The sequence below is a fragment of the Phyllobates terribilis genome, unplaced genomic scaffold (genome assembly GCF_046119375.1).
Source record: "Phyllobates terribilis strain yellow unplaced genomic scaffold, ASM4611937v1 Scaffold_11__3_contigs__length_659146591, whole genome shotgun sequence".
NCBI lineage: Eukaryota > Metazoa > Chordata > Amphibia > Anura > Dendrobatidae > Phyllobates > Phyllobates terribilis.
Window position 1 is genome coordinate 40,095,591 of NW_027362771.1, and position 14,753 is coordinate 40,110,343.

At 40.4% G+C, this 14,753-nt stretch overlaps 1 protein-coding gene across 4 annotated transcripts in view; it reads left to right on the top strand.

Annotated features, from left to right (window-relative positions):
* The window catches only part of ACSL6 (acyl-CoA synthetase long chain family member 6), a 274,382-nt gene that overhangs the window by 193,199 nt on the left and 66,430 nt on the right, over positions 1 to 14,753 (top strand). For all 4 annotated transcript variants that reach the window (XM_073651213.1, XM_073651215.1, XM_073651212.1 and 1 more), the window contains one exon: positions 12,617 to 12,751. In XM_073651213.1, the coding sequence (XP_073507314.1) occupies positions 12,617 to 12,751 (135 nt within the window). The remainder of the gene's footprint in view (positions 1 to 12,616; positions 12,752 to 14,753) is intronic.

The window sequence follows — 14,753 nt, forward strand, 5'->3', positions numbered from 1 at the left end:
TGTATTGCATGAACATACAATTCCCAGTATCTCGTTAACAATGGTAAGGAGATTCTCGGAGTTGTTGTTACCAGCCATCCTCAGACTACAGACCATACAGGAACCACAGCACTGATAAGATGTAATCAGTATCACAAAAAACATTTACATCCAGGTACCTTATAAGTAATATCCTCTCTGATTTGAGTCATTCCCATTCCTTTTATCTCCATGTAGCACAGATGCCATGATGAGTTTTCATGCCCAGAGCTCATCTCTCCAGACCTCTTCTGCATCTTCAGCAACACATCCCGACACAGTGCACTTAAAAATAAAAGCATAATTTTACTGGTCCATAAATAAAAATATCTCCCATGCTCTGCCCCTGAATAAATAATTGCCCCTCACTGTGCTTCCCACACACATTGCCCTTTTCCGAAATATCCCTCCCACACTGTCCCTTTCCAAAATATTCCACCCATGCTGCCCCTCTATAAAATACCCCCCTACACGCACAACCCTTCTCCCAAATATCCCCCTACACTGCCCTCTCGAAAATATCCCCCCACACTGCCCCTCTATATAATATGTCCCCCCACATATTGTCCCCCCACATACTGCCTTTTTCCATATCTACCCCAAACTGCACCTTTCCAAGTTCTCCCACTCCATTGCCCCTTCTATACTATGCCCTCTTTCACAATAACCCCTAATTGCCCTATAATGTCTGCCATAATTTCCCAAATTGCTGCATAATGTCCCAAATTGCCACATTATGTGCCCTCGTAGTAACACAACCCTTCCTTCCCCCGGTCCCTCATCTAAAATAACATGACATTTCATCTTCAGCTCCTCCATGGATCGCTTACCAGTGCCCAACGTCTCTCCTCTCTGTGCAGCGCCAGCGCTGGCAGCAGTGCGATGACATCAGCAGTGTGTTGATCTCATCACGCTGCTGCACTTCGGGGTGGAGGCTGACGAGTGCTCCTCTGCCCCAGTCCTGGCGCCACAGTGTTTAAACATATTCGCGTCTGAAAGACTCAAATACATTTGAATATGGGAAGAAGGAGCAGGTGCATCCCGGGGAGCTCCGCGGGCCATACAATATCCTCTGGCGGGTTGCATGCTGCTCACGGGCCTTAGGTCATGCAGGCCTGACCCAAATAAAACAACTTTTTTGGAAATACTGTGAGAAATATGTGGCTTACAAATATACATGTAACTTAACTTCACAGGGGTTTTCACTAATTCTTGACCTGCTTTCCTATACCCACTGGCTAGTCAAAACAATCCCATAACACATAAGAAACACAACCATCAAAACAGTGACTGAAACATTGGCATATATAGGGCTCATTGCATCGGTCACTAATATCTATTTGGCAATTGGAAGGAGGTGGGCACCACCCAAAAATAAATAGAGATCGACCCAATGCATATAAAACACAATGTATGCAAAGGAAGAAGAAAGATATGCAAAAACGGGGATTTCACAAAAAATATATATACATAAAGTATTTTATTAACGCATATTAAATACAGACAACACAAACATCTAAAAACATTTAAAAACAGCCCAAATTGATGCAAACACGATACTGGCCCAACAATACAGCCACAATATTCCCCAAACCAAAAACAACAAACAGGTATTAGTAAAGATATCTATTCATGAAATCATCAATTTAGAGCAGTCAATCCACATAGTCATGATTACATTAGTATGCAATGAAAAAGGTGGTTAACCTGCGACCTCAATGGTTGGTAATGTGCATGACCAATAAAGTGCAAATGCTTAAGCAGCTCGCAAAAGACCCCTAAAAATCCATTATGTTGTGTATAAATGAATAGACAAGGGTCCAGTGTATATGCACACCAGTAAAGTGCAAAAAAATGCTTGAAGAAATATAAGATCACAGAAACAACCTGAGTGTTGAGGTAAGGGGGGTCGGGGGTGAGTGCTGGAAAACCAGGGTTTTTATGACCAGGGTTTTTCAGCACCTCCCCCTCCCTTACCTCAACATTGAGGTTGTTTCTGTGATCTTACATTTATCTACATCATTTTTTGTCTGCCTATTCCACGCAGTCTTTCCACTCCTCAGTAGTGTGTCTACAGCATGCCTCTTTACCTCTAACCTTGATTACGAGGATCAACATCTTGGGACTTTATCCCAAAGGGGTTTACATACCCATATAGGTATTTATCCATCTTTGCATCTCCATGCATCTGTTTAATTAGGATCCGCTATTGGGATTTCAACACCTTCAAGCATTTTTTTGCACTTTACTGGTGTGCATATACACTGGACCCTTGTCTATTCATTTATATACAACATAATGGATTTTTAGGGGTCTTTTGCTAGCTGCTTAAGCATTTGCACTTTATTGGTCATGCACATTACCAACCATTGAGGTCGCAGGTTAACCACCTTTTTTCATTGCATACTAATGTAATCATTAGTATGTGGTTTGACTGCTCTAAATTGATGATTTCATGAATAGATATCTTTACTAATACCTGTTTGTTGTTTTTGGTTTGGGGAATATTGTGGCTGTATTGTTGGGCCATTATTGTATTTGCATCAATTTGGGCTGTTTTTTAATGTTTTTATATGTTTGTATTTAATATGCGTTAATAAAATACTTTATGTATATATTTTTTTGTGAGAACCCCATTTTTGCATATCTTTCTTCTTTCTTTGCATATAATATCTATTTGGCTTCACATCTTAAAAACTTCATTTCTGTCTCTTCTTCTTAAAGGTAACTCCACTACTTCTACAGTAGTTTTCAAAATAATAGCAGTCTAATATGACTAACCAGATTACAGTAATCACTGTTTTTTGGTATAAATTATATTACCACATGCCAAACAATTTACCAGTTGGTGCAGTAGATTCTAAGAAAACCAACAGACTCAGCATTCATCATCTGCAGGTTTTTGAGTCTGTGTATTTGAATAATTGAAAGGGGAAGTGTTCAAAATAATAGCAGTGTGGAGCTCAATTAGTGAGGTCAATCATTCTGTGAATAAACAGGTGTGAATCAGATGGCCCTTATTGAAGGGTGAAGCCTGCACATGTTGTACATGCATTTCTCCTTGAAAGCCTGAGAAATATGAGTTGTTCGAGACATTGTTCAGAAGAACAGCGTACTTTGATTAAAACGTTGATTGGAGAGGGTAAAACTTATAAAGAAGAAGTGCAGAAAATGATAGGCTGTTCAGCTAAAATGATCTCCAGTACTTTAAAATGGAAAGCAAAACCAGAGAGACGTGGAAGAAAACTGAAGACTACCATTCAAATGGATCGAAAAGTAGCCAGAATGGCAAAGGCTCAGCAAATGATCAGCTCCAGGATGATCAAAGACAGTCTCAAGTTACCTGTGAGTACTGTGACAGTTAGAAGACGCCTGTGTGAAGCTGATCTCTTAGCAAGAGGTCCCCGCAAAGTCCCACTGTTAAAAAAAAAAAGACACGTACTGAAGCGGATACAGTTTGCAAAAGAACACTGCAACTGGCCTAAAGAGAAATGGAGAAACATTTTGTGGAGTGATGAAAGTTAAATTGTTCTTTTTGGGTCCAAGGGCCGAAGACAGTTCGTCAGACGATCCCCAAACTCTGCAATCAAGCCACAGCACACGCTAAAAACAGTGAAGCATGGTGGTGCAAGAATCATGATATGTTTCTCTTACTATGGTGCCGGACCTATTTACTGTATACCAGGGATCATGGACCAGTTTGCATATATTAAAATACTTGAAGAAGTAATGTTGCCTTACGTTGAAGAGGATATGCCCTTGAAATGTGTGTTTCAACAACGACCCTAAACACACCAGTAAACAAGCAAAATCTTGGTTCCAGTCCAGCAAAATTGAGGTTATAGAGTGGCCAGCCCAATCCCCGGACCTTAATCCGATAGAACACTTGTGGGGTGACATCAAAAATGTTGTTTCTGAGGCAAAGTCAACAAATGCCAAAAAATGATGGGATGTAGTCAAAGCATCCTGGGCTGGAATAACATTGGACAGGTGCCAGAAGTTGGTTGACTCTATGCAACATAGATGTGAAGCAGTTCTAAAAAACTGTAGGTATACAACTAAATATTAGGTTAGTGATTCACAGGAATGCTCAATCCTACATATACATATACATATTGTGAGTTTGTAAAGACACATGCAGACTGCTATGTTTTAGAACAGCCCAATATTCATTTTTTGTTATTTTCTGTAAAGTAGTTAAAAATTATATACATTTCTCTTCATGTTTTGAATTAGAAAACAGTGTACAATGTTACCAATGCATGGAAATAAAAACTAGTCTAAAGATTTTGTGGTGTTTTTGAACACACTGCTATTATTATGAACACTTCTGTATATCTGCAAATCTCAAAACATCAGGATTACCCTGATGTACATCTTTTATATGAGAAATTGGTCTCAGTGATCCTATACTGATGATATTAATCTGTTCCCAAAGAATTTGATCCTGTTGATTTCAAAATACATCTTTATAAAGCAATATATAAGCATCAATTATTTAGTCTTTTTGACAAAGGAGACAAGAATGAAAAAGAGAAAGAAAAAGAGAAAGCAGAAATTCCAGTGTCAATGGATTCATTCGGTTTTATAGTTAATAATTTCCAATATCATATGATATAAAAAGAAATACTATTTCTCTATTAAAGAGAACCTGTTAGGTCTGATATCGCTATTAACCTGCAGATGTATGGTTAGGCTATGTGCCCACGATGCAGATTTGATGCAGAGCGTTTTTGCCTCTCCCTGGCAAAAAAAACGCATGCAGATTTACATGCGATTTTTCTGCCAGAGAGAAGTGTTTTTCTCAGCGTTTTGCATGCATTTTCGCATGCGTTTTTTCAAACACTTTTCCAAGCGATTTTGAGCATCACTTGGAAAAGTGCTTGACAAGTTGGTCACACAATATAAATCCATGCAACTGGCTTGGATTTATATTGTGTGACCAACTTAGATGCTTTAAATGCTGCATCTATCATAAAAAAAAAAGAATTAAAAAGTTAAAAATAAAAAAAACCTGTATACTCACCTCTCCGGTCTCCTGCTGGCGGTGGCCATCCTCTATCCTCGGCGTCCCGCGGTGTACTGGCAGGACCTGCGGTGACGTCATTTAGTCGGCTGGTGGTCACTTTCTAACAATAGGTATAAGCCAAGTGGGGTTTCATTTTTGTCATCTATACTTATTACTTATAGAAATAAATTTGGCAACCTGATTGGCAATCAAGATTTAAGGTGCTCTCATTTGTCATCTATGACTATCTGGTAGCAGCTGCTTACAGTCAATGTCCTGAAATGTAGCCTTCAACATGGGGAAACTGCTCAGTTTAAAATTAAGTGTTTTTCCCCCTGTCCCAGAGTATGTTTTTTAATTTAAGCAAAATGAAATCATATTGTGGGCACTGGAACAAAGATTTTCACAAAACAGTGACATTACAAACAAGCTCTGTATTGTTAGAAATGACCAGATCCAGCAAAGCATTGTGTCTTGCTGGGTCTTCCACTATCTAGTCTATAAAATTATCCTGCAATAAGCTGAGGAATTTTCTCCCCTTTTGAGTTGAAGCAGCAGAATCATGACCCCTATCAATATCAGGAAAGTTAAAATCCCCCATAATCACAACTGTACCAGCCTGTGTAGCCTGCGCCATCTGATTTTGCAGCTGACTTTACAACTCCTCAGTGATGTTGGGGTGTCTAAAGATTACTCCAAAATTCATATTTTTCAGAGTTTATCTCTATTTATAATTTCACCAACAAGGTTTCAAGTTCTTCACCAACACCTATGGCCACTGTCACACTTACCTTCATATCACTCCTAACATACAAACATACTACTCGTCCTTACCTATTTGCCCTGTCTTTCCAAAAATGCATAATACTAGGAAGATTTACAGTCCACTCATGTGTAGAGTCCAACCTTGTCTCAGCAACATTAACTACAGCAATATGTTTCTCCCTTACTAATCCCTCAAGCTCTCTCATTTTACTTGCTAGACTCCTAACATTTTTGAACATACACTTTATGTTTCCATACATTTTCCCACATTCACTTTCAAAAATGCTAATTCCTGAAATTTTGTGAGCACATTTGTCTTCACTGTTTGTATAACACCTAGATCTCCATGTCTTTTGGCCTCCTCACCACCTCTCTCCACCGTTCACTTCTCCATCTCCACCCTTCAATAAAGTATGAACCCCTTTTAAGCTATGTATCTCTCTATTTTCTGCCTTTTCCTCCCCTCTCGGCCTTAGTTTTAATGCTCTGCCACCCCTGATGAAATTCTCTTTCCCAGCAAAACAGACCCCCTTCCCTAGAGGTGCAATTTATCTGCAGAATACAGAAAATAAGTACTTACAGGTGTTTCCCGCTCTTGTTTTGAACTCAAATTTTCTTCACTTGGTTCACAAACCACTTAAATCACTAAGCTCATATTGAGTCATTTGGCTTAATTTAAGCATCTCATTAAATGGTACAAGCAAAACAAAACTTTGCCAATTGTAGCCCTTAACTGCTCAACCAGTCTATAGATTCACATTCAACAACTCCTGTTTTTTAACTCCAGTTGGTTCACAAACTACTACTTAGGTCACCAGGTAAAGACTGAGCAAGCCAATTTGATGGGTCAAATATGGTATACAGTTCAAAGGAAAATATATAACGAGTAATCAGATATTTACAGGTTTATTAGATCTTGGTTTTCTTCCCTTTTATAGTCAAGAGGATGCCTTGAATGCTTTTAACATAGGTCGTTCATGATATGAAAGTGCTGACAGATCCTCCTAATATATTCAATCTTAGTGAGGGTGAGAGAAAAGTCCTGAAATGGTTAAAAGCCAAGGAAGATGTAATAGTGAAAAAAGCGGTTAACATAGGTAATGTAGTGTTGATGAAAAAAGAAAAGAGTACTATTTAGGAGAGGCGTATATACAACTGGATAATGTAGCTATATGTGAAAAGCTTAATAAGGATCTGACATTCTAAATCCACAAACATTTGCGAACAGTTTTACCAACTTTGCTTTACCAAAGTTCATCAGAACTTTTCATAACTAGGCAGACCTATAGTTGCAGGAATAGGGTTAGTTAGTGAATCACTATTGAGTAACATAGACTGGGTGTTGCATCCAATGCTTGAAAATATTCCATTTTATATAAAAGACAAGCACATTTTTGAATGTATTACGAGTAGAGATGAGCGAATAAATATGAGGGGATTTGAATTCTACTCAAATTTTACAAAAATCCGCATTTGTCAAAATGCAGATTTTTTTGTCATTCGCTTCTGTGTGGGTTCATCAAGATGGCGGCTGCTGGACCATAAAGACCCATCAAAAAGTAAAAAAATAAAAAATATTGTTATATTCCACCAACCGCACCTCTTCGGCCCCTCCACTACTCACCACCACCATCTTCTGAACCCCTGCTGCTCACAATGGAACCTTCGGTCCTCTCGCACTGTGGCAGACTTCTGGGTGTCATGGCGCCCGGGAGGGTTTTGAGCAGGCACACTGGAGGTCACGGCGCATGTTGTGACATCATGATGCTGTTGACCTTCCACATGCCATGATAGCCCGATGTCTGGCACAATGCGAGAGGACTGAAGATTCCAACGTAAGTGTCGGTGGATCAGAAGATGCGGCGAGGACCAGGCAGGTGGCAATGAGTGGCGAAGGGGCCGGAAAGGTGAGCAATATAGTGTGTAATTTCTTACACAGTACGTTTATTTATGCTTTCTGGTCTGGAGAGTCCCAGAGCATAATAATGGGCATTAAATTCACTGAGAAGTTTTTCGAATTTTCAGGGAAAAACCGTGCGAACAGGCAAGTCTGAATTTTGCCTGATCCACTCATCTCTAACTACCAAGTGTTGAATGGCAGTAAAGATACCTCCTAGCTTGAATAGATGTTGAAAATCTGTACACAAGCATAGCTCAGGAGAGGGGTGTGGAGCTTGTCTGGCATTTTCTCTATAGGATAAATCAAAGTATGGATTTTGCGAGTTTTATTTGTGAAGCCCTACATTTTGTGTTGTCTAAAATACTTTTCGATTTGATGGTAAATGGTTCAAACCGAGAGAAATATCCACAATGACTTCGGTCTCATGTATGTATGCTAATAATTTGTTACATAAGAAATACGTCTACTATATCAATTACTCTTTTTTGGCTAACATCAAATATTAAGATATAGAAAATAGTGGGAAAATTCAAATATAAAAACTAAATTTTATTACTTCAATGTTAAAACTATGGTCCAAATATGGACATGAGACATGACACGAAAAAACACATAGAAAGGCACAAAATTCAAATCTATAGGCCCGTTCACAATCAGGTATGAAGTACCTACAAGGATTGATACCAAGGTTACCTATCTATTTAATGTGATACAGGAGTATGAAGACCCGGGGTCTTCTATGAGTGCAATACTACTCAGACAACACAGGGTGAGGGTAAAACAGTGTGACAATACTTTATTGAACCAGAAAACAGACAATAAACATATAGAACAGTCCCAGCAAATACACAAGATGGTGCAACATTACACAGTCTCACCCTTCCGTTGGCCCGCCGGGAATAGAGCAACCGCATCTTTGGAACTTCCAGGGCCAACTACCTCAACCAGTGGCACCCAGGTTTGGGTGGACACCCACAGAGAGGAGGTAGCAGCAAGATTAGGAAGCTGACAGTTCATTGAGGTATGTGGCCAGGTGACCTGATTGTCCCAACATGGGTGCTCCAAACGTCTCCATGGGCTCAGTGATGGGCAGTGGCTCTAATCTGTATTCCTCTGGTTGGAGTCATGGTGCCTTGCTGCTTTTCTGTACTGAACATATCCATGGGACCAGGTGACCGAATGGTCCCAACCAGGCTTTCTCTGAGTGTATCAATGGGTTCCAGGCGACCGTATGGTCCCAACCTGGCATCTCAGAACATATCCATGGGACCAGATGACTGGAGGGTCACAATACTGGTTTCCCCAAACGTCTCCATAGGGTCAGTGATGGTCAATGGAGCAGATCTGTATCCTTCCAGCCAGGGCAGTATTCCCTTAGGCTGGCATCCTGTAGAATCCAAATCTGTGTCTCTCTGCATGGAGCCATGCTACCAAGCTGCTGTCCTGAAGAGTCTCTCTGATTCTCCTTGCAACAGGATAGAAATCCCTTTTTATATTTACATCTGTGGCTCAGGCCGTCATTCACAGATCAGGAGGAAAGGGGCAGGGGCTAATGTCTCATTATTTGAGTATTTAATCAATTTGCATACTTTGTATCCCCCTGGTCTGTAAATCAACAAACTTGCTGGCCTAGTACAATATGTAATTAGCATATCAACAAACATCATTGTTCCCCAACCTTGAGTCGCTGTCCTCCATACAATAAGTTCCAATAAATATCAACTCAAATGTCAACGTTCAAGTTTATAAAAATACTAGTCTGTCCTTCTTGACCCACCAATGAAAAACACAAATTCAAAAGTCAACACAAACACAATAGTATATTTCTCCTGGCCTGACAAAACTAGACGTCTGGCTAATTAAGATTAAAAGCTGTGTCGTCATAAGGAGTATCTTATCTTCAGATACTTATCTTCTATACAAAGCAGTTTCCAACTGGCAAATTAATAACTGTGATTTCTATGCCTCAGAATTAGTTGTGTAACTGACTGCTATTTAAGTGGTAAGATGGAGAAATACTTGTCTCTAAAACAAATATATATAAGATAGTATATAGAACCAGGCCATCTACTAAGAAAGTGGAATGCTCTTACCCAAATTTCCAGGTGTGGGAATAGGTCAACGTAATTCCTCCAAACACTCTAGACAGGAAGCCTCCTTAATAATGCCCATCAGTCATCCAGGATGGAGGTAAAAAATACATTGTCTTCTTACTCCTCTTATCAATTCATCAGGGGAGTTGCTTGGTGACAACAGTGGTCTCTCCTAACACAGTGGTCTCTCCTAACACAGTGGTCTCTCCTAACACTGCTTTAGCTAGGTGCTCCTACCACACACCATGATTGGTGAGTTACTCTGTGCTGCACAGAGGGACTCCTCAACCGCGGTGTCCATTATCAAGGAGGCTTCCTGTCCTGTTGGCTATTTCCATATCAAATTCATACCCAGCTAATTTCAGTTCTTAACATCAAACACAGTATTTTTTTAGGTATGTTGATGTTTTTGTAGTTTGGCAAAAACTGGTGAGAATATTTTTGACTTTGTGGATTACTTCAACAGAATTAGTGATATGAATATGAGGGTTATGTGTAAAACTCAGTTGGAGTTTTTAGATTTAAGTATAAGAATTGAAGAAGGACATATACTTGGCTATAGGAAGCCTACTGCTTCTATTGTATTGCTACACTACAAAGGCTATAACCCTGAGCATATTAAGAAGGCTTAGCCATATGGCCAGTTTCTATACTTACATAGAATTAATAGTGATAGGAGTATATTTGTGCAGCAGGCTATGGGAATAAAAGAATGTCTTCTACAACAGGGCTACCCGTTGATGTAATAGTAGAAGCACTTAAATAAGGCTTGATGTAAAAAAAAAAGTCTGATTTGCTGAAACATGACAAGTAAGACAAAAAAGAGAGGTAAAAGAGCTTTGTGTTTTCTTTCCAATATAGCCCTATGACATTTCAGATTAAGTCCACAACTATGATGAATTGTCACATGATATAAAGAAGGCAAATATTAAGTGAAATATCTATGGGAAAAACAGTTGTGACTTTTAGAAGAATGAAAAATCATAAAGATTTCTTAGCAAAATGTTTAGTTTTACAACACACAACAGCAATTGGCCTGAAAAGATGGCGCCCAAAGGAAAGTATAGGTGTGGATCATGTAATGACTGTAAAATCTGCAGGTAGGTAGTGTCAGTTATAGGATAAAACAGTTTACATCTTGTAAGACAAAGTATATTGTATAAGTAATAAAATATTTTTATATTGGAAAAAAAACAAATAAGAATCATGCAGGTATGTATCCGGTAACATCACAGATAATTATTCTCAGGGATAGGGTCACCAAGACTAAGTTCTCCTGTAAAAGACGTACGTCAGGGTAATCCTGATATTTGAGATTCACTGGTATCGAAGTAGTGGAGATACAGTTAAGAGGAGGTGACTGAAATGAAGCTTTAAAGATGTGAAGCCAAATGGATAATACAGCCAATGCAAAGGGCTCTGTAGGTTCATACAGTGTCATGACGTATGCATCAGGTGAGAGACCTGTAGAAGTGTGGATAACGCATCGCCTCTGGGAGCCAGCTCCCTTCCTTGTAATTTAAGAAGATGCTCCTTTAATTTACTGCAAAGCTAGAAATAAAGAACGTCTTTAAAGTAAATATGTCATAAGGTTTTTGCCACCTAATCTGAGAGCAGCATAATGTAGAGACAGAGACCCTGATTCCAGCAATGTATTACTTACTGGGCTGCCTAATGTAGTTGAGATAAAATCACTGTTTTATCACCAGGAAATTATCTCTAGAGGACTAGAAAACCTGCTGCTATGTAGTCCTCCATATTCATGAGCTCTATATAACCCCACCGCACCATTGATTGGCAGCTTTCTGCCTATGCACAATCAGTGGTGTGCGTGGGGTTATACTGAGCTCAGCACTGAGATCACTGCTAGATCTGCAGCAGATAAAACAGTGATTTAATCAAAATATCAGTAAGCAGCTAAGGAAGTGACATATCAAAGGAATCTGGGTCTCTGCCCCTATATAATGCTGTTCTCAGACTGGGTAGTAAAAGCCTGATGACAGATTCCCTTTACAGGAATGGTGTTTGCCATTGTAGTTTCTCTGTATGCAAAGTGAATCATCAAAACAATCCTCCTTCCTGTTCTGTCTAAGCTTCGCACAAAACTGGAGGAACGCGTCACAATCCGTCTGCTGTGGGGGGTACAGTATTGATTTGATTGATGCTTTGAGGCAGGGGGGTTGAGCGGACAAAACAGACCTGGAAGGAATAACGGTACTTCAACAATACAGATCAGTGAAGAAGTGCGAGTAATAAAAGTACGTCACAAAGTGGATTGTTTTGATGAGTTGGGACATATGAAAGCAGGTCAAAAACTAAAGAAAAGCCTTTAATCACTTTTTGCAGTGTGATTTGGATTTTTTCAATTTCGTAATTGTATACCGTATTTGACCTTTTTCTTCAATAATAGCCACATTAGTATTTTTGGTGTTGGCTATCAAAAATACCGGTGTTCTCTAGTGCACTCTTTGGCAAAACAGGCAGAGATATAAAGTAAAGTTGTCACAGTGTTCTTTTATAGGGTCTGGGTGGGGAGACTCTTGAATCTTATGGGGAGAGGCTACTGCTGGTTTCCAGCATTATTAAATACTGTACTGTAAATGCCGTAAAAAAAGACACGTAAGAGTTGCAATGCATAATAGGGATCTTCAAATTTCTAGGATTTCTGTAACCTTCACTTCTGAGTAGCCTTTAGTAGTAGATTAGTCCTGATCACCCGCTAGAAGAGTCTTTATGTGATCTGAAATAACCTCAGACTATTCACTAATACTGTGTGTGCGCATTATGCTGTAATATTGGGTACTAACTCTTACTCTTCTCTCATATTAACAGTCAGTAGTATATTGCCATGGTGGACGCATTGGGTTCTTCCAAGGTGACATTCGTCTTCTTTCTGATGACATGAAGACTTTACGGCCCACTATTTTCCCAGTTGTTCCAAGATTATTAAACAGAATGTATGACAAGGTGGGTACATTCAGCACAAACACTGCAAATAGATTGAGCATGACACCGATTCTGAAAGCTTGGTCAGCCTGAGCCAGAAATCAGCTTCTCGGTACAGGTTGTTATCAGGTGAAAAATGTCAGGATTTCCTTCTAACAATCAGCCATAAATATTGTTGCGGACTATGGTAAAGGGGAATATCCATTGCATAATGCTATGGCAAATGACTAGGAAAACATTTGGGGGAAAGGAGAACCATAAATATGTTCATAATGGCATTGACTCTGCGAGTTAGGCCACATTCACACGTTCAGTATTTGGTCAGTATTTTACCTCAGTATTTGTAAGCCAAAACCAGGAGTGGGTGATAATCATAGGCGGATTATAATGAGGGCAATCCGGGCTACCGCCCGGGGCCCCGAACCTCCAGGGGGCCCGGGGCTCCGGGTGTCTATGGCCAGATTGCCCTCATTATGCCCCGAACCTCCAGGGGGTCCGGGGCTCCGGGGTGTCTATGGCCAGATTGCCCTCATTATATGTGCGGCGCCGCGGCACATACCGGCAGACAGTGGCGGGGGGGCCCCCAGACCGCTCCCCCAGCAGCAGCGCACGGACGCTGCTTCTTCCTCGGCCGGGCCAGCACTGCAGCAGTTAACTTCCCTGTGCTGGCCCAGCCGCGTCACTGCTAGGAGACACGGCCCTGTGTGTGGCCGTGTCTCCTAGCTGTGACGTCACGCAGTGCACACCTGTACTGCAGTGCTACACCGGAAAAGAGCAGGAGGACTGGAGCCGAGCCAGGGGATGGTGAGTGTGTGTGTGTGTGTATGTATGTATGTATGTGTGTGTGTGTGTATATGTATGTGTGTGTGTGTATGTGTGCAGACAGATATCATTGTGTGATGTCTGTTTATATGTATTTTTGTGTTTCAAATGTATTTATGCGTGTATGTACAGTACAGACCAAAAGTTTGGACACACCTTCTCATTTAAAGATTTTTTTGTATTTTCATGACTATGAAAATTGTACATTCACACTGAAGGCATCAAAACTATGAATTAACACATGTGGAATTATATACTTAACAAAAAAGTGTGAAACAACTGAAAATATGTCTTATATTCTAGGTTCTTCAAAGTAGCCACCTTTTGCTTTGATGACTGCTTTGCACACTCTTGGCATTCTCTTGATGAGCTTCAAGAGGTAGTCACCGGAAATGGTTTTCACTTCACAGGTGTGCCCTGTCAGGTTTAATAAGTGGGATTTCTTGCCTTATAAATGGGGTTGGGACCATCACTTGTGTTGTGCAGAAGTCTGGTGGATACACAGCTGATAGTCCTACTGAATAGACTGTTAGAATTTGTATTATGGCAAGAAAAAAGCAGCTAAGTAAAGAAAAACGAGTGGCCATCATTACTTTAAGAAATGAAGCTCAGTCAGTCCGAAAAATTGGGAAAACTTTGAAAGTGTCCCCAAGTGCAGTTGCAAAAACCATCAAGCGCTACAAAGAAACTGGCTCACATGAGGAGCGCCCCAGGAAAGGAAGACCAAGAGTCACGTCTGCTTCTGAGGATAAGTTTATCTGAGTCACCAGCCTCAGAAATCGCAGATTAGCAGCAGCTCAGATTAGAGACAAGGTCACTGCCACACAGAGTTCTAGCAGCAGACACATCTCTTCAACAACTGTTAAGAGGAGACTTTGTGCAGCAGGCCTTCAAGGTAAAATAGCTGCTATGAAACCACTGCTAAGGACAGGCAACAAGCAGAAGAGACTTGTTTGGGCTAAAGAACACAAGGAATGGACATTAGACCAGTGGAGATCTGTGCTTTGGTCTGATGAGTCCAAATTTGAGATCTTTGGTTCCAACCACCGTGTCTTTGTGAGACGCAGAAAAGGTGGACTCTACATGCCTGGTTCCCACCGTGAAGCATGGAGGAGGAGGTGTGATGGTGTGGGGGTGTTTTGCTGGTGACACTATTGGGGATTTATTCAAAATTGAAGGCATACTGAACCAGCATGGCTAC